The 25,109-nt window shown below is 45.3% G+C and overlaps 1 protein-coding gene across 3 annotated transcripts in view; it reads right to left on the bottom strand.

Moving 5' to 3' along the window:
- The window catches only part of HCN4 (hyperpolarization activated cyclic nucleotide gated potassium channel 4), a 105,377-nt gene that overhangs the window by 56,724 nt on the left and 23,544 nt on the right, over nt 1-25,109 (bottom strand). For all 3 annotated transcript variants that reach the window (XM_074917524.1, XM_074917525.1, XM_074917526.1), the window contains exon 2: nt 18,369-18,792. In XM_074917524.1, the coding sequence (XP_074773625.1) occupies nt 18,369-18,792 (424 nt within the window). The remainder of the gene's footprint in view (nt 1-18,368; nt 18,793-25,109) is intronic.

The raw sequence follows: 25,109 nt of genomic DNA, 5'->3' as shown, positions 1-25,109 counted from the left end.
AGACTTCACCTGAATGTGTAATAGCGAGAGATTGATTTAAACTTGGAAGCAGGAGTGTTTTTTAACCTTCCAAAGCTCTTGTCTGCCTTGTAACTCTGGATATACTTACAGCTCACATAAACATCCAAACTGCCCTTGAATTGTGTTGTCTGTGGAAGAAGCTCCAATGTCTGAATACATGCTGTCTGAAAGAGTATTTCCTTGAATGCATTTGGAATTTGCTGCCTTTTCAATTTCATTGACTGCTCTATATCTTTGCTGCATACGGCAGGAAAAATATATACAGCCGTCATCTTTTTCTAGCTCACTTATTACTTTACAGGCTTTTTCTTTAAATCCCTTCCTCTTAAAGGAAAGAATTTCAAACTTTCCATTTATTCCAGGTTGTTCTCAATCATTCTCATCCGTTTTCTCAAAATTCACTTTACTCCTACAGTGTAGAAGTAGCCTAAGTAATTAAAATTGGGATATTTTTAGACTCAGTTATCCTACGATGGCCATTTATATTATTTTTTAGTGCTTTCCTCTACCCTCTGCTCCCCCAATCCCAGTTCTTTTTTATCCCCTCCAGCAGAGAACTAGAGAGTAAGAAGCTATACAGAAGAAGCTTCTATAAAGAAGCTATACTACGAAGCAGAAACAGAGCTGCTTTAAGCTTGGTTTCTTTCTTGGTTTTAAAAGAAACTGAGTCCTTTGGGAATTCACTTCATAACCTGCTCATTCAACTTCTCCTGCCTTGCCCTCTATAGTCTGGATCATTCTTCAACTTCTGCTGCCTTGTCTCATTTAATGATACTTCATTGCTGTGAAAGCCCCTGGTCCGGCAGTAGGAAAATTTGCCCCCATCAGTGTAAGAAGAAATGGGCAGAAGAAATGATGGTAGCAGCACTGAAAAATTACCAGGGGAAATAAAGTACATAAAAATGACAGCACTGATCATTTTTTACAATGCCCTGCATGGTGCTGCAGCAGAGCCTCCCTTATCAATACCTCTGCATAATTATTCAGAGAAATTAAGTTTGGGGTAGAATCTGCTTTACCTCTGTGGCTGACTGGGTCTTGCAAGAGCTATACCTACACTGGCTAGGACAAAGGCTACAGACTATGCACGCAGTGCCTGTATCTACACTGGAAGGCAACAATGGACTCCAAGAAAGAATAGGTGTGTGAAGACAGACTAATGGCACACACTCGTCCATCCCTACCAGTGGCTGTAGCTGTAGCACTGGTTCAGAGCATCAGCAGTGAATTCAGGAGGGCTGAGTATCTCAAGAGCATCTGCTGTTGGATGGCGTTCAGTCTCAGTCACACTTGATCTCTCCAGATGACATCAATGAGAGCTGTGCAAAAGGGCAGAAAAAACTCAGCCCCTCCACCTTGGAAGAAGTAAGGCTATGGTGTAGTCTGTGCCTGGATGTGTGCTTGTACAGGTGCAGTGCAGAGACCAGACAAGCTGGGACTCAAGAACAGGTTCAGACTCACGCTGAAGTTACAGCAGGAATTGAGAAAGGCTGACATTGCCATTTCTCCCCCCAAAAAGAGTACTAACAGAGTGGTAAAACTGCAACACAGGCCTGGATTTCTGCCCTGGAGAGCAAGCCACGCTGTAAGAAGGGATGGAGAAGGGACCAGTGCAGTGCTTCAGTGGTTTGCATTTACTATAATGAGTGTCTTTTCCATGAGCACTTCTAACCTAAGGCAGAATTATTAAGTGTCAGCGGCAATTATAAATGAAGCTGGATCCCTGACCCCATAAAGCTTTGGCAGAGCAAGAAATGTGAATCAGGACGCAAGTATGTCAGGCAGAGGATGTCGATACCAGGAGCAGCTCCAACATATGGGATCAGGCAAGGAGAACCAGCAGGGCAGTAGGGACATTCCTCTAAGACAGTGTTTAAGTACTCACTCCAGAAAGCTTTAGCACTAGGACTAAATTATTATCTGTTTTAAATACTATGAGTTTCTTTGTGTTTATGGTGCTTTCCCCCTTCACAAAGTGAACAGGGAGTTAAGTTGCAGACAAGGAGTTCTGCTAGAGCAACACGGGGCAAGAAACAGTTGGGCTGTTTTGAAACCCAACTTCAGGCAAACTGGACCCTTTTCCAGACTGCTGTCATCTCAGCTGCCTGACAAGGGTGGAACAATGCCTCAAAAAGACAAGGTTAAACTGAGCATGGGATGAAGCAAATGCAGGGCACAAAACTTGAGCTCTTCAGAATTTAAAGCCTGAACGGGAGAACCCAGGTACAAGCCTGCTCCATCAGTTTAAGGCTTAGCATGAATTCAGAGCCATGGGATCTGATTTCCCAGTTCTGTGTCTGACGCAGTTGAAAACGCATTGGAATGGGCTGCCCAGGGCAGTGGGGGGAGTCCCCGGGATCCCTGGAGGGGTTGAAGAGTCGGGCTGACCCAGCGCTGAGGGATCTGGTGGCGTTGGGAACGGTCAGGGGGAGGGTCATGGTTGGGCTGGAGGAGCTGCAAGGGCTTTTCCAACCGAGATGATTCTGTGAAAACTTACAAAACAGATTTCACCTCCTTTCACTAAACTTACAAGAATATCTATTGGGTTCACAGCACCATCATATTTCAGAATTTTGTGCACATTGTGGGCAGCTAGTGAGACTTGGGAATTGCAGTGGAGTTTCTCTTCATGATCACCTATGAACTGGCAACCTCCTCAAGAGCGTTTGCTCTGAAGCACACAGATGGGCATGGGCACTCCAAAGAGCAGTAAACAAAATAATCTGAGGGATCAAATATTCACAGCTCCCAGTGGGAAGACTGAAAATGGAAGGGAGGTCAGAAACAGATGTTTGATATCCCATTTATTAGTTCAGATCTCCCTAAAACCCCAGGCACCTCAATCTCTGGACTGATTAGACTGGTGTCCAAATTTTTAACAAATGATTGGTATTTGAATCTGAGCCAGGTAACTCTCCCTACCACAGAGACAAGAAACGATCTGAACATTACGATTTCATTACAGATCCCATCTCTCATCTGTAGACTAAATATCATGGAGGATGCAAAAACTTTTGACACGACTAATGAGAAGGAATTTGGCAATTGTCTCTTCTTCAGATCTGCTGGATGTCAAGAGAGAGGTGAGGAGGAAAGTGTTGAGAATCATTAGGGATGCGGTGAGGGGCATGGAGTAGAATGCATTGGGATGCAATTAGAGAAAACCCTAAATTGAACATCAAGGAAAAATACTGATTGTAAGGCTTTTTTAGCAGCATTACCTTGCTAAAGGAAAGGTAGGGAGCCATATCATTTAGGGCATCAGAAATCAGGGCTGATATGGAGTACAGAAGGCTTCTGTGAGCAGCTGTGATTGCACCGGGATGTGCCCAACCCAGCATATCTTCGCTATGATTCAGTACACCAAGGTGACCTGGCAAATCCCTATCATCGCAAAAGACATAAAGGGAAGCCCCGCAGTGACAGCCTCGGACAGGCCAGGCCAGCCACAAAGACAAGTGTCTGGCCAGTACGTCCTGTCACCCTCCAGCAAGCCAGCTGGGCTTTGCTAAGCTGTCAGCCCCATACACACAAATACACACATGGACGCAAGACGAAAGGATGTCTCCACTATAACTGATGACCACAGGTGACCTCCAGCTGCCACCACTCCAGGAACCAAGAAGATCTCTCCCTGCTCAGCCAGCGAACTGCCTGACATTGCTCTCCTGTAATTACCGCCTGCAGGGAGCTTAGCCCTTCGCACCTGGTTTCGAGTCTTTCCAGCAGTAAGCAGAAAAGTGCACAGCTTGCTGTCCTACTCCCAGGAGGCTCCAGACCAAGGACTCGGAGCACTCTGCTGCCCTTGCTGTCAAGCCTCCCAGCCAGCCACCTGGCCTGACACATTTCCTAGGCTTTCAAACACAGAGAGACGCTAGTCCCCCTCATGTGGTTATGTCCAGGCTACTTTCCTCACCATCACCCCAGCTTGCTCCTGGCCTTTTCTCCTGCTGCTTTTCCGATGCCAGTGCTGGCATCTGGAGTAGGCAGCTGCCTCCCATCCATCAGCACATCCCCTTTTCTGTGCCAGCTCTCAGTTAAGCTGGCACATCAGTACAACCTTCCCACCTCGAAAAGCAACCCCCAGTGCACCGAGCTCCAGCCGCAGAGGCAAGAAGCTGGTTGTTAGCCATCAGACAGGGTAAGCTCTGGACCATCTGCAAACAAGTGACTGGAGTAAGAAGCCACTGTGTGGGGTGCTGATGCACAACCCTGGAAGGGAGCCCCCACCCCCCACATCCCCCATCCCCTTCTTTTTTTAAACTTTTTTTTAAAAACTTTTTGCTGATGCCCACCCTCATGCTGAGGAAATGCCTTGTCTGGAACAAAATAGGCTCTATCCCTTTTAGCTTGGTCTTTCCACTTCAAACACTGTGGAAATATCTTCTCCCCACTCTTCTGTTTGAAAGATCTCTCCACAGAATAGTTTTTTTCCACTTCCAAACCAGGAAGTTTTGGGGTGGTGTCCTACAGCTCACGTCTGCCCCAGGAAGGAGGGAACACATGCAGGCAACTTTTCTTCCAAATGACCAGAAAAATGGCCAGCTAATCAAAACAGGCCCTGCTTCACTCAAATGACTGATTGTAGCACTGGCTCTTCTCCCTTCCCTCACCCCCATTAGTTGATCAGGGTCAAATGCTGGGCTCTGAGGCTGCTTCCCCTCCATCTGCTGCTGCTGGCCAGAGGCTGCAGAGGTAGGAAGGAAAGGCTGAAATGAGCAGCACATCCTGCAGCCGGCAATTGCTCGGGCTGGGGCAATGTTTATCAGGCAAGGAAATGGCAGAGCCGTCCAACGCCTTCACCCTCAGGAGCTTGCAGCACTGCACTTGTAGGAGTAACCACAGTAGTAGGTTTGCTCGGATACAAAGAGCAGGGAAGACTGCAGGGGCTATGCAAATCTCGCCAAGGCCCGTGGGTATTCACTGGGGGTATGATCCTGCTCCGACATGGAAGGTCCCGGTTCCGTGGTGCTATTGATATCTAGACTAGGGCAAAGTCGGCAGAGATAGGTATGCATTTTTCTGCAATGCTGGTGAATTTTAAAAGGAGGAGGGATGCCTCTCCCATGACCGTGTGTGGCTGGTTTAGCGGATGCAGTGCTGCAGAGAGGCTGGGAGGGAGGTCCTGAGAGCTTTCTCTGTTCAGCAGCTGATGGAAAGCTGCTGCCAGCTGCTGCAGGTCCCCAGTCAGCACTCTATGCAGCACGTCCACATCTGAAGGCTGCAGATAAGGGGAGAGTGCTTTGAGATAAGGTTCCTTTTAAAGGAACCATCTCCTGTAGGAGCTTGCAGCATGCTGTGTCTCAGGAAGGGGGGAGAAGGGAGAGGGTAAAGGCCAGAGGAACATGTTCCAGCCTGGCTCCAGACCTCATCGTCTGCATTCCCAGCACTCACAGTGTGCCAGGATGGAAACTGAAGGCTTTTTTCCATTTTCCTAAAGTGGGCTGTGTTCTTCCTTCCCTGCCAGCTGCTAAAATAACCTTGAAGAGGGCAAGGAGAGGAGCAAAAAATCTGTATATGAGAAGCGTCATCATCATGTACTTCAATTTCATCTCCAGCAATGCTATTGACATGGGTCATGAGAGAAGCTCCAGGAAGGATTCCTCGAGTTCCCCTGAAGCACCCTACCCACATCCACTCATGGGATGTACTGTTTAAGGCAGCAAAGCAGGATGGAGCTGCAGTCTGCTCAGTGCTACATGCTGACCCCTCTCCCTCACAGCAGATACGAGAGAGATCTCTCCTTTTGCTTTCCATGCTGGAGAAGCCAATCTCTTCCCCCTGGCAACAGCAAAGACCAGCTCTCCACTCTCTGGCCCATTTGTTCTCTGTGGGCCAAAGCACAGTCAGACCCTGGCTAAGCATGGCAGTCTGCTGCATTGGAGAGTAATCAGTCCCCTTTACAGCACAGAAGACAATGCTGTGAAATGAACATCTCAAAAAAAGTGACAAGGTATTGCTGCTTGACATATTTAAAAGTTATCTGACAACAGCCCTTGAAAATCAAACAGACGGTTCTGTGCCAGGACAGACTACATGATGCAGCAGGCCTTCCCCATCTCTCATTTCTACTGTCGCATTTCATCGAAGGCCTCTTCATTCTCCTTTCCTCCCTGCCGGCCTTCTTCCAATTCTCTTTCACATTCTAGAGTTGGAGTGGATCTGCTTTGTGCTCAAGACAAAATACAAACATGTCATTCAGGTCTGGAAGGAAGGGAGCTGAAGGGAAAAGTTCTTATCTGCCCTTCCTCATACCTACAAGCTCGAGGTGATTTATCAGCTGAAGAAGGCAGTTGGTAGGATGTCTGCGCATCCTGGCAGGGAGCAGACCTTTGAAGAAGTGCTCAGAGGAACAAGGCTCACCCACAGGCCAGGCCTGTGGGGAAGGGGAAGAGCCTGCTGGAGAAGGCACAACCAACCTGAATCAACATTTTTTTCCTCTCTCCTCCTGTATGCAAATGACAGCCCTTTTTATCCTTTCTAGGCATGAAAGAGTAATATGGAAATAGAGAGGAAGGTGACCATGGCACAGGCTCTCCATGACTCATTAGTGGCTCCACTTTGCATCTCCTGTAGATGCTCTAGCACAAGGGAGGGATAGAGATACAGGGAGATGCAGAGAGTGTGAAGACTTGCTGGGCTCATGTGATACGCAGAGTTCATCAGTGCATTACAACACATTTACACAGTCACCAGAACATCCTCCTCCAGCTGCGGGGGATATTGTCAGCGGGCCAGGAGCCCCTGGGAGGTGTGCAGTTGGCTAGGCTTTCTCTAGATGCTCTCTTCAGATATCCCTGTGGCACATAAAGGCAGGTAGGGGCCATGGTAAGGCTCTAGCCAAGCCATTTGCCAGGGCTGCTCCCAAGCTTTTCTGACCTCTGTGATGTGCTAGAACAACTTTCCAGTGTAGCAAAGGCTCACATTTTTCAGGAAAGATCTGTGAGTGTGGTGAATTTAGGGGGATGTTGCATCTTTCTAGCACTGAAAGGGGGAAGCTTTCTCAGTGACATGGTCACGTTGACATGTCACATCTCCCCTAGATACACTGTGCTGCTTGCAGAAACCAATTAGAGCTGGGCCCAGTAGAAAGGACTAGTTTTGGGTGGTAGTGATGAGAGGATGATTGAAAGTTATTTATCTGTTCAGGACCTTTCATTAGTGATCACTGCTGGGCCCTGATAGAAGTCTCTGGACTTTGGCTGCACTGAATTTGTATAATTAACTACACAGTTTCAGCTTAATTCTTTGTAGAATCAGAAAAGCCAGGCACACTGTTGGGATAAAGTGGAATTAGTGTATGTTTGGGTGATGTATACTGGAGAGGAGTCTAATCAACCCTGTTTGAGGGACAGCCTCTCCAAACTGGGCTGCACTGAGACACAGCAAATCAAGAGGAATTAACACCCGGCAGTTGGAAAAAAAAATATATAAATGAAAAAAAAAAAAAAAAAAACAACAAAAAACAAACACAGCTGCTGCGTCTTAACTGCTTAACTGCTCTCCACCCCCTCCAGGGACTTGAGGAAGAGCAGGCCTGTCAGCTGCTTTAAGGGACATTATCCTCACAGTTTCTTCCCAGTGTTTACAAGGCAGCACGGCTGCTGCTTGTTTGATTGCTTGTTACTGCCAGCACAGAGAGAGGTTCTCTCAAAGTTCACCCTCCACAGGCTCTACCACATGAGAGTGAAGCCAGACCTAAAGTGAACCTAGAGGAGGGCAGACTCCAGCCGCTCTCTGCTCCCGGGGTACGGCTCTGTGCACACCCCTGCACTGGGCAGCATTTTGCAGAGTGAATTCCCCTCCCTGAGCTCGCTGCCCACGGTGTTGCTGCTCTCTCCCTTACTCCTTACCTCAAGATTTCCCATCAGACCAGTCTCCTACTCCAAATCTACTTACACACTGCATAGACCATCATCCTTTTTTGATGATCCATCCTGGCTGGATCCAAACCTGAGAAACATACTCCCCAAATTTTTTTTCTCTCCTAACGCTCAGGGAACAAAGCTACAGAGTAACCATGACACCATCCTCTTCCATGTTCATCTGCCTCGGTGACCCCAAGTCAACAGGTCAAGGGAGAGGATATTAGATACATCACAGAACCATGAAAACCCACACGAGACAGTAGGGTGTGCTAAGGTAAAGATATGTATATCCCACACTGGGTTAGGGCTCTGTTTCTAGAGCAGGAACACTGTCCCCCCAGCCCTGGGGGAAGGACCTGCCAAAGGGTACTTAGCAGAGAAGTACAGATTTATGTTGTATCTCAGTGAGATTGCTCAGGATCTGTATCAGAGCAGATCCCAGGCCTAATGGCACCTCAGAAGCGTGAATGACCTGCAGGTGTTTAAGATCTATAAGGTGACTACACTGTTATCTTCATTTTATGGAAAGGAACATTGTGGGACTACAGGCATGTAGCTTGTCCTAAACCCAGAAGGAAGCTAGGAGAATAATTCTGGTGTTTCTGTTTTCAGATCACATCTCTCACTTTCTTTTTCCAGCTGTCACAAAATGCAGAATGTTTCCCATGATCAGATCTTCCCTGATTTCTGTCTTCTCCCTCATAAATACTGGATGACCAGATGGCAAAGATAAAATCACCAGGAGTTCAGCAGGGAAGTACCTGACACATGGGTCTGCCAAGGCACATAGGGCCACCACTGCCATTTTACATTGTCAGGATAAATAATAGCTTTTTCTTTAGATTAAAATACCGAAGTCTAATCTTCATTCCCCCTGTATATGTACACATATACCCTTGTATTCTGCCCTTGACCAACCAGGCTGTGTAGAGAACCACCGAGGTGAGGACTGAGCGTGCTGCGCGGTGCAGGTTCCCCTGCACAGCGTGTGACCGGCTGCCACCACCCATCCCTGCGAAGCTGCAGCACATCCCCGGGCAACGCTGGGGAGCCCCGGCGCGGGGTGCTCTGCTCCCCCGGACTGCTGTGCCATCCACCCACAAGGAAAAGCCTAAAACAAGGGGCCCCAGTGAAATGTTGTTCTCAGCTTCTACGATAAAAAAACCCAATCACAGGGCGCTGGAGGGGGGGGAAGACGTATAACTCATATTTACCTGAAAGAGTCAAAAAAGTAAAGCACACTTACTTTCTGCAACATAAGAGAATCACAATGGATAAGGTGGCAGCACACTAAGCCTGGGTTGAAGATTTTTATTGTAAAGTTTTATTTTTAATCTGCAAGGATTTTGCATGTGTCACTAGGCTAGAATACTACATGAGTGGTGCAAATCACTTCAGGAAGTGCCAGGGGCAGGAGAGGAGGCATATTCACGAAAAGCAGGGCAATTACCCCGCTCTCTTCAATTTTTTTGGCACACTCTTGTTGAGGAGCTTCTGAACAGAACAGGCATTATCCAGCTCACAGCCCTGGCAGCTGCTGCTCTGCAGGACTTCTTGCTTAGGAAGGAAAGACACAAGGGAGTTACCAAAATACCCCTGACCGGGTAGGAGTAGAAAAGGTGATGGATGCTGGAAGAGCAGAGAACTGGGGACACACGTTCCTTGGAAAACTGGGGTGAAAATCAGCACCTTCAGCACCACTTTAGAGTTCTTCCCTGGTGAAGTGGTGTTTGAATGTAATGAATAAAAAGGTTCTTGTACTGAAGTCACAGATGTAATTCCAAATCCTTTTCCAAGAAGGCAATAAAGAAAATTTTGACATGTATTACAAAGAGATTTCAGAAACATTTTCCATTCTAATGTGACTCTTTGGAATGTGGAAATTGCCTCACCCTTCCCTCTAGCCCTTGGGGTATTCCTGCTTACTCAAAACTGGGAGATGGAGGAGTTAAAGTAGAAGAGGAAGCTTAAAAATATGCATCCTTATGAGAGAAGCAAGAATAAAATGTCATCTCTCAGCTCTGAAAAGTTACCACATTGATTTCTGCTTCATAAAAATGAGGTTAAGTTGAAAGCATTAAGCTGGCAAACTGGATAATTGCATGTCCTGAAACTGTCTTCGAAACAGCTCTGATTTTCACAGCGGTGCTCAGAAAATAACTTCATCAATAAGGCTCTTGCCCATTAAACCTTCGCACCTGTCCGTGCTTTGCTCGGGAGTGAAGCTTGTCCTTCCCAAGAAAGACGACTTCTTCCTTTCACCTCAAACTAGTGGGGAAAGCAAGGCTGTTCCGCATTATATTAGCATATTTCCAGCAAGAAGAAAAGAGGGTAAAAACCAAACATTTTCTCAGGGCTGGGGCTTTCCAGCTCCAGTTCCCCACACATAGTGTGTTGCAGAGAGTCTTGCACTGTGGCTGGCAACTTTTTCTCTAGAGTGGAAGTGAGAATTGCTCAGAGCCAAAGCTTGGCCTCAGGTTTTGCTGCCCTGTGAAAGAGTGTTCCTTCTTTCCCCAGCTGGTCTAGCTAGGGTCAGGCCCCTCCAGCCAGCTAAGCCCTCATGCAGCCCGGCTGGCAGGATGGGACCTGACCTTTCTGCGTGGCTGACACTGCCCTATCCACCCTTCCTCAGCGCACAGCACCTTTGAAAGGCAAGAGCTTGCCTTTGGCTACCTTGTTTGCGTGGCAACACATATGAATTCTATAACTCACAGTATTATCTAGCGATGGTGCTGGAACCTGAGGTCTGAACGCTGCACCCCATCCTAGTGAGCTTTGTCTGGGGAAGGGATTCAGGGTTCTGCTGGGCCTTGAGCTCCACAACACAACAGCACTTGCCCAAGGGTGTTGTGTCTACCAACAGTGAGGTGTACTGACAACTGGTTGTTCTCTCCCACCAGCGCTATCCACTTACTAGAGCAAATGGACTAGGTAAGTACCCACTACTGCGGATTCCTCTGGTGTCCTGTGGTGCCTCAGAGTGCCCACCAGCTTCGAGGGGGGAGGCAAGCAAAGCAAACCAGACAGAAGAAGCCACACTCGTATCTAAAGAGCTGTTCAGATACAGAACAGATTCTTTTCCAGAATCTAAACCCTTAATTATACCAGTGAGTGGGGTATTTTTCTCTTCCTGCTGGCAGAGATTTGCTCTCCCTTTCACTCCAACTTCAGAGGAGCAGCTGTTCAGGTCCCCATCTGGCACTTCCCCAGCGACTGGCTCAGAGCACATGAGGATGCTCTGTGGGGAAATGAAGTTAACTTACTTCAATCTCTCTTGGCAAAAAGCAACTCCATGCTGTCATGCTCCTTCTTACACTCCAAAATCCCCTTTCTTTCTCCCCCACTAACCAACTTGATTTTTTTTTCCATGGTCATATTCCGGCCAAGCTCCTGCTTCATTCACACAACTTAGGGATTCGGCATGTTCCTTTCCAGCCCTTTCTTGCCAAATACAAACAGTGAGGCGAGGAAATGCTGTTCTCTTCAGCTACCTCATTAAAGTTTTTCACTTGATATGACTGGAATCAATAGTCCCTTCCTGGAAGAAGCTTCAACAAGAGGAGCAATTAATTTGCTACCACATGCCAAGGCTAATGTGCCTTAGACACACTGGCCTTAAAGTATTGGGTGAGTTTGGCAGAACATGATTCCCATACTGCTAAAAGACAAAACTAGATTTGGCATTGAATCAGCAACCCAAATGGTAACAGGAATCTCCCTCTGAAAAAGCTGTATTGGCTGTCCCTAACATTAGCATCCCATACACCCCATACAACGTACTGACACAAGGCGATGCAGAGCACTGTGCAGGCTGCTTAGGGCTCAGACCCAACCTGAGGTGCTCGATTCCAGCTCCACAGAGGGTACAGCCCCTTCAGGCAGGCCTTCACAGGGCTTTTGCTACGGGTCACAGCCCTACTGAGGGATGATTCTGCGTTTCCACACATCTAAGGGACCTGGGCACTGCCCTGGCTGGTTCCTGACCTCACAGAGTTTTTCTGTCATTTTAGAAGGCTTCCAGAAGTTTTCCTTAAGTTTTCAGTCAAAGCACAGAGTTGTCAAGACCCCTCTTCCCTTTACAAACATGTAGGTCACAACACCTCATATGTCACCTGTATGACAGCAACATGGGGGGCTGTGTCAAGATGCTGAGGGCCTGGGGTCCCTGCATGGCTCAGCTGGAGCATGCCCCCTCAGTGAAGTGTGTAGCCTCCACAGTATTAAATCTTACAAAAAGACACTGGTTGCAGGAGGAATTCCTCATGTCAGGCTCCAGCACTTCTCCTTTGAGGACCCTCTGTTATTGTGACACAGCAGCAATAATAAAGCCTGCCAGAAACCCCCTTCCAAAAACAATGGCCTGAAGAAAAATGACAGGCAGCCAGCAAGATATGGGCGTTGAGCTACAGGCAGCTGGTGCTGGCAGAGAACTACGGAGACGTGAGCTCCCAAGAGAAGGGCAAACTTATCACAGTGTCCGGTGAAGGGACACGTAAGGAGTAGGCTAGGAGGAGTCTGAGGGAAGAGGAAAATGAAAGGCTGGAACAGCAACTAGCTATCACAGTGATTAAAGATCATTAGAAGATCAGCCTATCTCTTTTGAAAACCTGTATAATTCCATCCCAGCATAAAAGCCCAGACTGGTGTCCCTTGTGACACTGAGAACCAGAGGATGGGCACAGGCAAGACCCTCTTATTGACACGCCTGACACCTTGGTCAGGGGGAACTTCACTTCAGGTATGGGGGGAATTTAACCCCATTGCTGCTGCTGCTACTGGGAGCCTGAGGCTTACCAGGGCCAGGCCCCCAGATCATTTTGTCACACAGACAGCTGTCTACTAAGAACAGATCAGAGAAGAAACATCCATGAGACAGCAAATTACTTTCACTGGCTACAAACTGGATCTGTACTACTGACCAAGAGACAAATGGCTCTGTGCTCTAATCCCAACCCCTCAAGCCATCTACTCCCCCTGTCATAGCATCCTGTTGACAGAAGACACATGAAGCACTGCCAGAAAGTGACTGTAAAAAAAAAAAAAAAGGCTTTTTCCTTTTTATGGCAACTTCTGTAGCTGTGCAGCTATTCAAATATTTGCCTGGCTCCTTATAATTCATTACAACACTTTTTTTTGTGATACTGTCTTTGAAACTGTATTCTCATTACCCAGGTGGGAAGCTTAATTTGCATTATAGCAGTAGAACTTTCGGCTAAAGACAAACTCCACCAAAAAATCTTTTTAGGTTTCTTTCTCCTGAAAGGTAACACGACACAGAGCAGGGGATGGATCACTGGCTGCCCACGGGCAGGCGAGGGAAAATGCAGTGTCTGTGCAGGAATGGAGAACATCTGTTTCCTTCTGTTGTCTGCCCTCCCTCTGCAAGGATGTTGTGCTTCACAAGTGAAAACAGTTCAATGTAAAAGGCTGTGGTAAAATCTTGAACAACCTTCTTCTAATATCAACAAGAGGATTTTTGCCATCGATTTCAGCGCAGCCAGGATTTTCTCTGAAAGGAAAAGATGCTCCAGTTTTGGGTCACTTTGTGCAGTGAAAGTTAAAATTATTGTAACTTGCATTATGGTTCTAATAAGCTCCTGTAACAACATTAAAGACAAATGCTTGATAATGCTGCCTTCAGAAATTAGGTAATGTAAATTTAGGAAGAAACCCAGCCCATTCTCACCCTCTCTCCCACATTACCAGTGTTTGTTGAGTCTGATTTTACTCAAGGGTGGCCAGAGGTTTTAATGAGTTACTCTCATGAGTCTGCCTTGCTATTTAACACGACAGAATTGCAAATCATATCAATAAAAAATCTGCTAAACTATTTTGAACTGCTCATGGAATGGGACCCTGCTGTGCTACTCGAGAACAATCATTTTGCTCAGCTCCTCCCCTCTCAGGATCCAGTTATGGCTTTGGCCTAACATTACATCCCCCAGGCCACTAGCCACGTTATTTTAGTTTAATTTCAGGAAGGCTACAAATAGATCAGAAGAAACTAAGGGAATTAGCTGTTCAAATCAAAATAAAAATCAGCTGGGAGCCATATTCTCATAGACTTTGGAAGCTCTCTCCTAGTCCTTCCACACAGGCCCTCTAGCCTTTGAATCAATTTTCTCAATATCTCTGAATCTTCTTAAAAGTGATGTCATCTTTCAGGTTATGTAATCTGTGCCCAGCAACAGACCTGAGAAGATGCTTTCCCTCCATTCTAAAACTACTATATAATATGGAAACTCAAGGGAAGAAAAGGACAGCATTCAGGAGAGTTTTCAGGTTTTCATTGACATAATAGTTTGAATATCACCAAATTGTCCTTTTTTTTAATGTTTCAGGTACAAAAACTAAAAAATATAATTTTTTTCTGACAAAAATATGAAAAAATCCTTCACATGATAATCTTATTGTGATACATATCAAAACCAGTTAGTTCCTTTCCTTCCCATCATAATCCCTCACATAGATTACAAAACTGAAATATTTTGGTTATCTTAGCCTATGTGCTATCTGGAAACCAATTTATAGGAGTAGGATTTTACTGTTGTCCCAATAAACGTTCGTTGTTCGTAAGTCAAAATAGTTTGATCTTAAATATAGGTTACTGAATCCTGGCACCAAACACAGGGGTAGATGCTGTGCATAAAATAGGGAAAGCTCAGCCAATTGCTCTTAGGAAAAAAAAAAAAAATCGATCATTTTCGCCTGTGAAAACCTAAAGAGGTTTTTTTTGTCTAACACTCACAGTCTGAACTGTATTGGTTCATTTTGATTGAGTATATGGGTTACATGGTATTATTCTGCTTTTATTCGTTCTGCTGAATGACCTTGGGATAGGTTTGTAGGATGTTAGTGTTCAGTCTGCTTTCTCTGAACAGTTTCTGCAACACAAAAGTGTGAAAGCCCAACTCCCCGAGTCGGTGCATGACAATGTGCCTCCATGTTCACATGGTCAAGAGCCAATGACCAACCCAGCTGCCCTGAAGAGTTCTCGGAGTGGTTCAAAGGCCGAGATGGTGAGAGCTTCCCTGGGTTTGAACAAGGCATAACTGGAGTACCCAGGTTTGTTCTAACCCTGGCAGTACAGCTCCAGACACAGACCACGTCAGCCTCCTGGATGGCTTATGGACTTGGTAACTACCAGACTCTGAAGTTTATAACATGATATTCAGGCAAACTAGGCTCAAGCCAGCACGACTATGCCTTCCTACATTGCAATCAAGCTTCCTACTGCAGGGTAGATAAGGCAGACACTTCAAAAAGACTCTATTTATATTCTGCTCTACTGGTAAATTCATTCGTTGGACCACTCATGCAAAATTGATAATGCAAATGAAACTGCTACATTTGGAACTAAGCTTATTTTTGTACTCCAGTGAACACTAGTGCATTTTATTGTTTTTCTTCCCTTTTTTTCTTTTCTTTTTTCTTTAGGTTGTTTGCCCAGCTGTAGTCCCCAAAGCACTTGTTTCAGATCTGGGGGAGGATGTCAGAGTAGTCCGCTGCTGAGCCAGAATGGTGCAGGCACTTCAAACCACTGGCTCTTGAGCCCACAGACTCATGACTAGCATTGATCTGGAACGGCTGAGTGGCTGGCTGTTTTACAGCATTGCAGCCTTAGAGAAAGCTGCTCTCTCCTCACTGCAGGGTGAGTGATAAATTCATGCAGAGCATGGACAACTGCAGGGGAAGAAATGGAGAGGCTCACTATGAACTCAGGAAGTGACCACTTATCCCTGTGCTCACTCAGAGTTACACTAATGCTCAGATGTCATGTTTGTCTAGGAGGCAGAGTAAGTAGATTAACACTTCTGTGTATACTGGATCCCCCTCTCCTCCTCATGCAGGACCCAGAGTCTCAGAACTGGTTATAACCAAGGCAGCAGCAATTACTCCATCAAAAGTCACAGTACAAGCTCAGTACAGGGAAGTGGGGATGCCCTCTCCAGACACAACGCAGCACGCTCCCCTCTGACTAGTCCATCCACCTCTACTAACTGCCTCAGACTGCCCTACATGCATTCCTGTAGTTGGCACACATACTCTTCTCCAGCGGACCAGCGTGTCCTATTCACAAGTCTTTTTAAACTTATCTGGTCGTATGCAAAAACCCTAAGAGAAAGGACACTACCTAGCAGAGGAGACGGAGAGTGGGATAATGTGGGAGAAGAAAGGAGAACAGACCTTCGACAACCCCCTCTCCCAACAGTCCTCCTCCTTTAACTCTGCACAGCAACTTGCCCCTTGCACACACTCAGAGTAAGCCTAGTTCAACACTGGTCCGTCCTACAGGAATTAACACTTCCAGATCACCACTGCTGATCTGTGCAGTGGGGAAAGATTCATGTGAACTTGCAGAGATGGATCATCTGTAGGCACTTCAGAGTAAGAGGAAGAAAGAATTCAGTGTGGTTCCAGGGAGCACAACCATTTACTGCCATGCAAAAATGAAGAAGCACTTCTCCTCCCTGTCTCCTTATTGATTTGTAGCATGCAGTGCACCAATGACAAGGGATCATCCCTTCTCTCTGCTTCCCTCCCCCATTTGAGAAGGTGGAAAACCTCCTAGTATCATACTCTCTCCGGGAAACTGCTGCTTGGGTCGAGCCCTGTTTGAAAAAAAGACTATCATGTTTGCTCTGCTGGGCTCTGCAATGCATAACAGAGTCTGCATTGCAGTCTCAAACTGCAATCCAACACCATCTGTCCCTTCCACTTGCAGCACTGCATCACTCCAGGGAATCTGCTCTTCAGGGGGGATCCGGGGAGCGCCTGGCTGTGCTGGTCCCTGGTACCCACGACAGCCAGCAAAAAGGAAAAACGCCCCACTGATTTGTACTGCGAGACTGAAACTAGAAATGGCTGCTCAGTCAAACTGCACGAGAAGCAACACGGGGAAAGGGTGCTGATTTGCTTTCATTTCATTATTTTTTAAAACAAATTCAGTACAAGCAAGCGAATATACTTAAATCCCCTTTAACCACCTTATGGAAAGGAAGTCAAGGAGCAGAGGCAAGCAAGCACAGAGCTCTGCACTGCTGTGGCTACACATAAATCCGTATGAGGGAGCTACTTTAACAACAGCCTAAACCACCAACTCGCCTTTCCTGAGCGTTCTTGGATTAGAGGACAGAGAAGTAATGCAACCAAGGGACAAGACAACAGACCTGGAGATACTTCATTGCTCTGCTCAGTCTCTGACTTACTGAGTCACACCGGGAAGGACACTTTTATTTATCTCCATCTCTCTGTGCAGTTTCTGTCTGACTGTGCAATGAAGCAAATTAACCTAGTAGTGAATTCTTCAGGGCTGTAGCCATCTCTCCGTATACATCTGTACAGCACCTTGCACAATGTCATCCCAAACTGCAACAAGGCATTATGCTCTGCTGTCAGTGAAGCAGTCACAAATTAGAACACCAAAAAGATGAAGCCTTAAATTTGTAAAGTATGCACTAGTGCTCTCCCTCTGAGTCTGATGCTGGAAAGAGGAAACGGCTCAGCTCTACCATGAATTAGTGTTCTGACAGCTTGGTGCAATCTAGCCATGACTTGCATGGCTGCGTTGCCTTCACATTCCCAGGAGCACACTCTGCATTAGATCATGCTCTGCATCGGGGTCTGCTCCAAAGCAGAGGAAAAATTATGGGGAGGAAGATGAAATTGCCTTGACCAGCTTTCCTTGTCCTGAAAATATGCTCCTGACATGTGCTGCAGGGAGCTTTCTCTCTGCCTTGGAGAGCACGGAGACAGGAAAAAATAACTAATTTTCAAGCTACTTGTAAGGCTGTGGCTTCACTCACAAGTAGGCCTGAAGGCTCACCCTGCATACTGGAACTCCCCTGGGAACAGCACAGGCTCGAGGGGTAGTGGGGCTCTCGATTTTCACCAGACCTTTATGTCTTTAAACAGACACTATTTGTCCACAGATTGCTCTTTTTTCCTCTTCTCCTTAACAGAATTTAGGAAGCAAGAAGGTTATAAATACAACACCAAGCCATTTATTCAAGAGATAAGCATGTAAAAGAAGAATGCTTGGGTAAACAAATGCCACAGGTTCTGCAGATCAGCCGCCTCTAGACCTTTCCTTGGAGTTGTTTCTGGACCTTTTGGGGCTCTGAGGGGGCAAGACCCCACTGTGTGGCTAACTGCCCCACTCACAGGCAGCTCTGTAACTACACACTTCCTGCAGGGGGTCCACCTGGACTTACTCTCCTCCTAGCTCATTCATCTCCTCAGATTATATATTTTATGATTGTGAAGCAGATACTACAGTCTCAAGTGACTAAGCAACAATATGCTGAAGGCCCTCTCAGGAACCTGCTAAAAGCAAAGCATTAGACTCAAGACACAATTCTTTAGCATTCACACTGGGATAAAGTAGAAGAATGGGCATCCAAAGAAAGCACTTTTGTGTAATACCAGCATAAGTGGAGAAAAGATTTAGGATGCAAGTGCATCACAGCCTCTGCTCACCTCCTCCCACTGATGAATATAGCGGATGAGCCGGGAGAGCCGCAGCAGCCGCAGGAGGCTGAGGATCTTAGTGAAGCGCACGATGCGCAGTGCCCGGGCTGTCTTGTACACCTCAGAATCAATGCGGGTTTCAACAATCAGGAAGATGTAGTCCACGGGGATGGAGGAGATAAAATCCACCACAAACCAGCTCTTCAGGTACTTCATCTTGATCCTCTGTGGGTCTAGGATGATCTCCGTGTTGTCCTCCACCACAATGCCTGTTCGGAAGTTGAGGACAAGGTCGATGAGGAAGAACGTGTCCGAAACCACATTGAAGACAATCCATGGGGTAGTGTTCTCATCCTTGAAGAAAGTGATGCCCACAGGGATGATGATCAGGTTCCCTACCATCAGGAGCAGCATGGTTAAATCCCAATAAAACCTGGACAGCAAGACAAAGACATGTGAGATCAGCTATAGAGTGGGAGATCAGGGAGCCCAGGTCAACAGAGCTAATGTGCTTTATACATCTCTACTGTCATTCATTCCCTATGCTCTGCTAGTCTGCATCATGTACACAGAGTGCACAAGCTGCTAATTAAGTAATTAAGATCATAGGAACACTTATCTTCTGGCTTAGAGGGTTCAGAAAGGAATTCTGGACATGCCCACTTGAAAACTTCGATCAGGACTTCAGAGCCACCAGAAAAGACTGACATACTTGCAGTTACTACAGCAACTGTTAGGTAAAAAGAGAGAGAGAACAAGTATTTGGAAGGCCTCAGAGTTCATATGCCAATAAAGCTCTTTGGGGTTCAAGTCACCAGGCTTGCTCCTACTGTCTGGTCCTTCTTTAGAAGTAGCTAGCACTGATAGCATTGGGATCAGGATAGAACTGGAGACCGTGCTGTGATCCACAGTGTTCAGTTTAGATTTCTTGCTAAGCTAAGCTTACGCTGAGCCTGGACTTTATAGGAGTTTAGTCCACATTCTGTAGATTCTTGTGTTGTACAGAAACGACCAGTAAAGCTCAGAATCATGTGCCTAGGAATATCTATTTAATTTCTAAACGAACATTTAACTACTGTTCCGTGAAGCAGTCTCCAAGAAGCTTATCTTCACTTTAGTGGCAAGTCAATATTATCCAGTGGGCCTTACAACAACATTCATTTTTGGTTTTGAAGGCATACACTGTCTGAATATGGTTTCTAATTTATTTGTTTGGCATTTTTTAATATTTTCCCCAGGTATTAGTATAAAAGATACACAATCACACAGTGTTGCCACAACTCACCCAGAGTGAGGACTAAAAACTTCTCTGTCTGGGTCTCGTACTTTGCTGAGGAGTCTCACAAAAGGAGCCTCACAGCCCAGCACTGTGGTGCTCCAGTTCCCTCCAGATGTTTCACGTGTAGGGATACCAATGTATTGTGGTTTCACCTTGCCAAGATTTCGTCAGCTCTACACTGTATACTACAGGGCACCTACTGTAATATTGTGAGCTATCGTAAATAACTTGTATTAAGATGCACTTGTCACAGCAAATGAGCAAAGTAGACAGAGAAAAAAAGGTTATCAGGTTTGGTTGCTTAAACCTGAACATTCAGAAAGCTGCAGTGGCTCTTCCAGTCAGTCACACAAATTAGCATAGTGTTTATATTATTATTAATCTCTTGAGTACCAAATAAGCCTAATGTCCTAGACCATAAAAAAGGCGACAGCAATTTAATGCAATGGAGAGAATTGAGCCGTCCTTTAAACCAGTCATCTCAATAGCAGCGAAGTCAACAGAGTGACTCTGGATTTACAATGATGTAATGGAAGAAACTGTTGAGTTTGCTGAAGAATGACACACACAAGCTGCTTCTCTATCTGTCTGACAGATTACAGTCAAAATCACTGAAATGTTTTAGGAGAAATAGATTTGCCTTAAAGATCCTCAAGATCTATCTTTGGTAAGAGCTGTTCAGCTTAAGCCTGGGCCTTGGACCAGACTGAGCTGCTGCAGAACAGTTATCACTACAGTGAGGTAACTACACCGATTTGTTAAAGTCTCAGCAGGAAAACAAAAAGGGCAGAATATGCCTTAAAAGCCTTCTTTGTATAGATTCTTTCTCCCTGTTAAGAACATAACACTTTAAGGCACCTAAAAGCATGTTTAATATTCCAGCTATTACACATGTACAGATAGGGTCACAAACCAGCAGCACACCAGCAATGCTCAGAAACATTCAGCAGAGCCTGATGGGAACTGACTTCAGTATGAGCAAAGTTATCCACTAATGAGGTTTCTAAAAATGTCATCAACTCTCTTTCTTGCTCTCAAGGTGCCATGCCCCTGCAGGCAAGGTAGCATGCAATCCTTCACTTACTATAAAGGTACAGTTGGTGCTGGTAGACAGTCAGCAATGAGATTTGTCCATATGCTTCCAAGAGCAAGGCCATGTCACAGAGTAATATGCATTAATACTGTATAAATCCATGTTGCGGTCTTCCTTATTAAGGGCCTAAGATGATGCTTGCAGCTTTCCTAGTCAATTAATCTAGATAATCACACAATAGCAGGAAGTCTGGAAGCAGTGTGTATATTATTACCGAAAATAAATAACCTCCCAGCCATCTTTACTTTGCCTCAGGGGATACAGAAGGAGATATGCACAAAGAAAATTATTTTTCCCAAGTTTCAAATTAATGGCATGAGACAGACATGGCCAGACATGCAGAGATGTGAAGGTAAGTGGCTTTCTCCAGAGATCTTTGGATTCTTGTGCCTCTTTTTTTTATGCTGGCTGGTGATTTCAATACTTAGTGGCAACTGGGAACAATGACAACAGTGGTTAGGATGGCTCACCGTTAAGTCAGATGTTTTACACACACACAACCCCAGTAAAATGCTTTCTGCCTGACTATAGCACTTCCTGCTACCCCAGCCACTTACAGTGACACGGTCACACCACGCTCAGCTGTCCTGCATCCTCATTTACAACATTTCTTGCTATTCCATTTCTAAGATCTTCAAACTCACTTCACACACACTCTTCAGTCCCAGTCTCCTATTACTGCTGAACTGCCCACAGAGAATCATGGTTTGCAATGTGGGCAAAGCAATGATGAAGTGCTAAAATTCAATGCTATGTGTTTCTTAAGCCACAGTTCTCCTCAAGGGTGTACTAGTGCCTCAAGATTATTGTCAGGGGCTCCCCTCAGTTCTGACCTTTAAAGCCATCACTTATGAAACTTTTGTATCCAATGCACCCCCGCTAATAAAAGGGTATCCAAGGTGTCAGGGAGGAAATAATCTTTGGACTCTACAATGGAGGCAGAAAAAGCTGAAAACCACCAAGAATTTGGTCTGTACACCAATTCCAGCACAGGAAATGCAACTGCCTTTACAAAGTAAACTGCCTAGAAGTAAAAATTTACCTATTAAGATTACACAGCTCCTGCACGTTTTAATTTTACCCATATGAAGTATGATCTGCTCAGGATGGCATCACTAGATTTAGACTGGAAAGACTCTCAGGGACCAAAACACCTCAGAGGTCTAATATCATCCATGTGTCATTTTGTATTTACACTGAGGGACATCTTTTCATTCCCTGTAAATTATTGGCCAGAATGACTAACAGTGCATGTGATGTATGTAAGGGCAAGCACCAGCTATTAATAACCCATGTTTTCCATACTTCTGTTGTTCCTTTCACCCAGGGATTCCACAGAGCTGAGAGTGATGAAATTGGCTCCGCAGTACCTACAAGAGGCAGACAGAGTTATTATCCCTGTCTTGCAGATAGAGAAGCCTCATGGCAAAATTAAGAGAATGGGATTCATCCACAGAAGTCTGAGGCTAAATAAGGGTTTGGACCTGAATTTGATTCTTGAGTCTAACCAGATCTGAAACTATTCATATGGCTTGAAAAAGAGTTTAACAGAGATGCATCTCATGGACATCTTCCTCTGATACCCTGTTTTCTTCTTACTTCTCTTCCTGTTTTCAAAAGCCTACATAAAAAATTAATATGAATGTATTGCTTTATTATAGTTGACTCAGAGCAACTGAACAGTTCACAGCACAGGGAACTGCCAGCACTATATAATACAGATGTCTTGTTCAAACATACTTGGTTTTTATACTACATCATACTGTATGCATGCTTCTTAGATCTGAAAATCACATTTTAACACCACTATCTCTGATCTTTTAATTCCTAATATATTATTTAGTTGTAACAGAATGCGTCTGAGAATTAGTGTGGCAAAGACACTTCAAGAATACACGCTTTTTAAGCATCGTTGGTGTCACTCAGTTGGTTTGACTGCTTTGAATGCTTTGTAGGTATTAGTTTGTGGTTTTTGACCAGAAAGTTAGATCATCTTTCTGTTCTGTTTAGTGCATAATGTAACAGCAGGCTAAGAATATTGCTTTCGGATGTTGTTTTTTTAATGAAATAAACCTTGATTTTTCAAAACTATTCCATGATGCAGTGTAACCAATTATAGTGCATGAGCTCAGGAAGGACTGTGACCAATTGGAGAGACACTAGTGAACTGCAGAGGTTAGACCCGTCGGCATCGCTGTGTCAGTACGGCAGTCAAAACCTGCCCGGGAGTGGGGTACATTTGTGGCCTTAACTTCTGTTCTTGCTCTGTAGTGTTTGCACTGTCAAGAGAAAATAGACTTGAGCAACCTCACCTCTAAATTAAAAAAGCGTTTTGGATGTTTTCGGCTTCTGCTGAAAGGCAGCCAACTCTGGGTTGAACTGAGGCGCTGCCTGAAAGTGCACAGAAAGGAAGCAAACATAAAAATGCATCTAACTGAAAATGCCAGGGAGCCAGGATATTCTCACCAGCGACGGAATGTAGCTCAGACACTGTGGCCAACCTTCCTAACCTTACAAGAACAGATCTTTACTGAACATGTCTTGCTAAAACCAAAACCAAAGACAAACCCAATTGCTTTACCAAGCCCAGGCAGGAGCACCGGCTGGGTGCTGACTCAAGAAACAGAGTGCCACCTACTGAGTCACAAATGACATCCCCAGCCTCTGCTTTCCATGGGGAGGAACTGCTACATTATTCCTGCACAGAGCTGATGAAACTCTGCCCTTTTCTCCGGAGTGCAGCTCCCTTCCCCCGCCTGGACTGCATGTTGAGTTCCACACTGCTGCGCTCACCACCAACTATCCTGACAGGAAGGAGGTCGCGCTTTAATTCCCAGGACTGCTAGTCGGGCTAGAAATAGAAATCATCTTTTGTAAAGAGCACTAGTGGATGTCAGTGTGGCTGGAGCAGCAATGGTAGGAGGAAAGTTTAGTCCAGAAAGCAGCTATTCACAGGGGTATCTGAACACTGAGGAGAGTGAAAGAGAAAAAGCAGGACGACATCCTTCCCTGGCTTTGGAAGCATTACTTCTCCCAGAGATGAGTAGGCGTATTTCTACTGGAGAGTTACAAACTTTGCATTATTCAAAGAGATAATAGGAGGAACATGGTGATTCATTGCTCCTAAACACACTAAAGGACACTTAACTGAGTCCAAGAATTCAATTGCTAGAAGAATTCATTTATTTATAGGGAGTTATTCAAATACCTGTGCACTTGAAAACCTCTTTGAAATGAATACCCACCAAAAATAAGAGTCAAATTACTTACAAAAATATTCTGCGTGCTATATAATGAGAAATGATTAGGGGGACCTAGCTAAAGGATAAGATAAACAATTTTAATTCCTTCTGACCAATCTATGCAAATAATATGTATCCTCTGCCATCCTGAATAAAACCTCTGAGAGCACTGATAATTAGCCATGCATTACGACAGCACAAGGAAAAGAGCTCTGCTGTGTCCCAGCCTCCTCCTGAATTCCCTGGGTGCCTGCTTCGGCAGCGCTGGCCGCTTCTCACTCAGCCGTGGTTGTCCCTGTCTGTAACAGAACATGGGCTGCACCAAATTCAACTTCCCTGCCTGTTGTTACTGTGCAAAGACATAGAAAATAACAGTGGGGACACTCCTAGGGCTGATACAGGGGTTAAGGGCTGCACCTATGGGTCTGGAAGATGTTCCAAACACCTCCTCATGAGGACAGTAGGGAGGCAGGACTGAGAGCCCTGTACAGCTGGTAGTCTGAAATACTCATTTTTCTTCTGAGTTTAGATGCCATAGTCATCATGATGCCTCAGCTGGGTATCAGAGAGTAAGCGCTCTCAGTGAGTTACTAAGATGGGATACAGTTCTGCATGTGATTAACTTTCCTATCAGGAGCAAAAGGACTATTAGCTAGTGATGAATTTTAAGTGCTTGCATAAGCAGGTGTATGATTAGGGATATCTCACAGTACAGCGTCCGCTGCAAACAAGGTGTATGCCTTGGAGCACTTTGCGTCTAGATTTCTTAAAACACATGTGTTGTCTTTGACAAAATTTACACTGAATTCAACTGTCAGTTTTACTTGAGGCAAGATATTTCCCAAGGTCTGTATTTAGCCTTAGACTTAGATTATCCCCAATCTACATAATTGCTCACCTAATCCCCTCTAAACGGTGCAGAATTCCATACTGTGCTTTGAGTTTAACACATATGCTTATATTATTACCTTAAAATATAATTACTGGATTTTGGTGAGTGGAAAATTAAGAAGTCTATTGCTTATGCAATACTTTAAAATGGAACTTGCAGTCCAAGCAAGGTAGCATGTATGGCTTCATCATCATCAATTTTTAAATCTAACACTACATTATTAAACAATAATCAGCACCCTGCA

The sequence above is a fragment of the Athene noctua genome, chromosome 13 (assembly GCF_965140245.1).
Source record: "Athene noctua chromosome 13, bAthNoc1.hap1.1, whole genome shotgun sequence".
Classification (NCBI taxonomy): domain Eukaryota; kingdom Metazoa; phylum Chordata; class Aves; order Strigiformes; family Strigidae; genus Athene; species Athene noctua.
The sequence above is the reverse complement of the archived record's forward strand: the minus strand, read 5'-3'. Positions and strand labels throughout refer to the sequence as shown.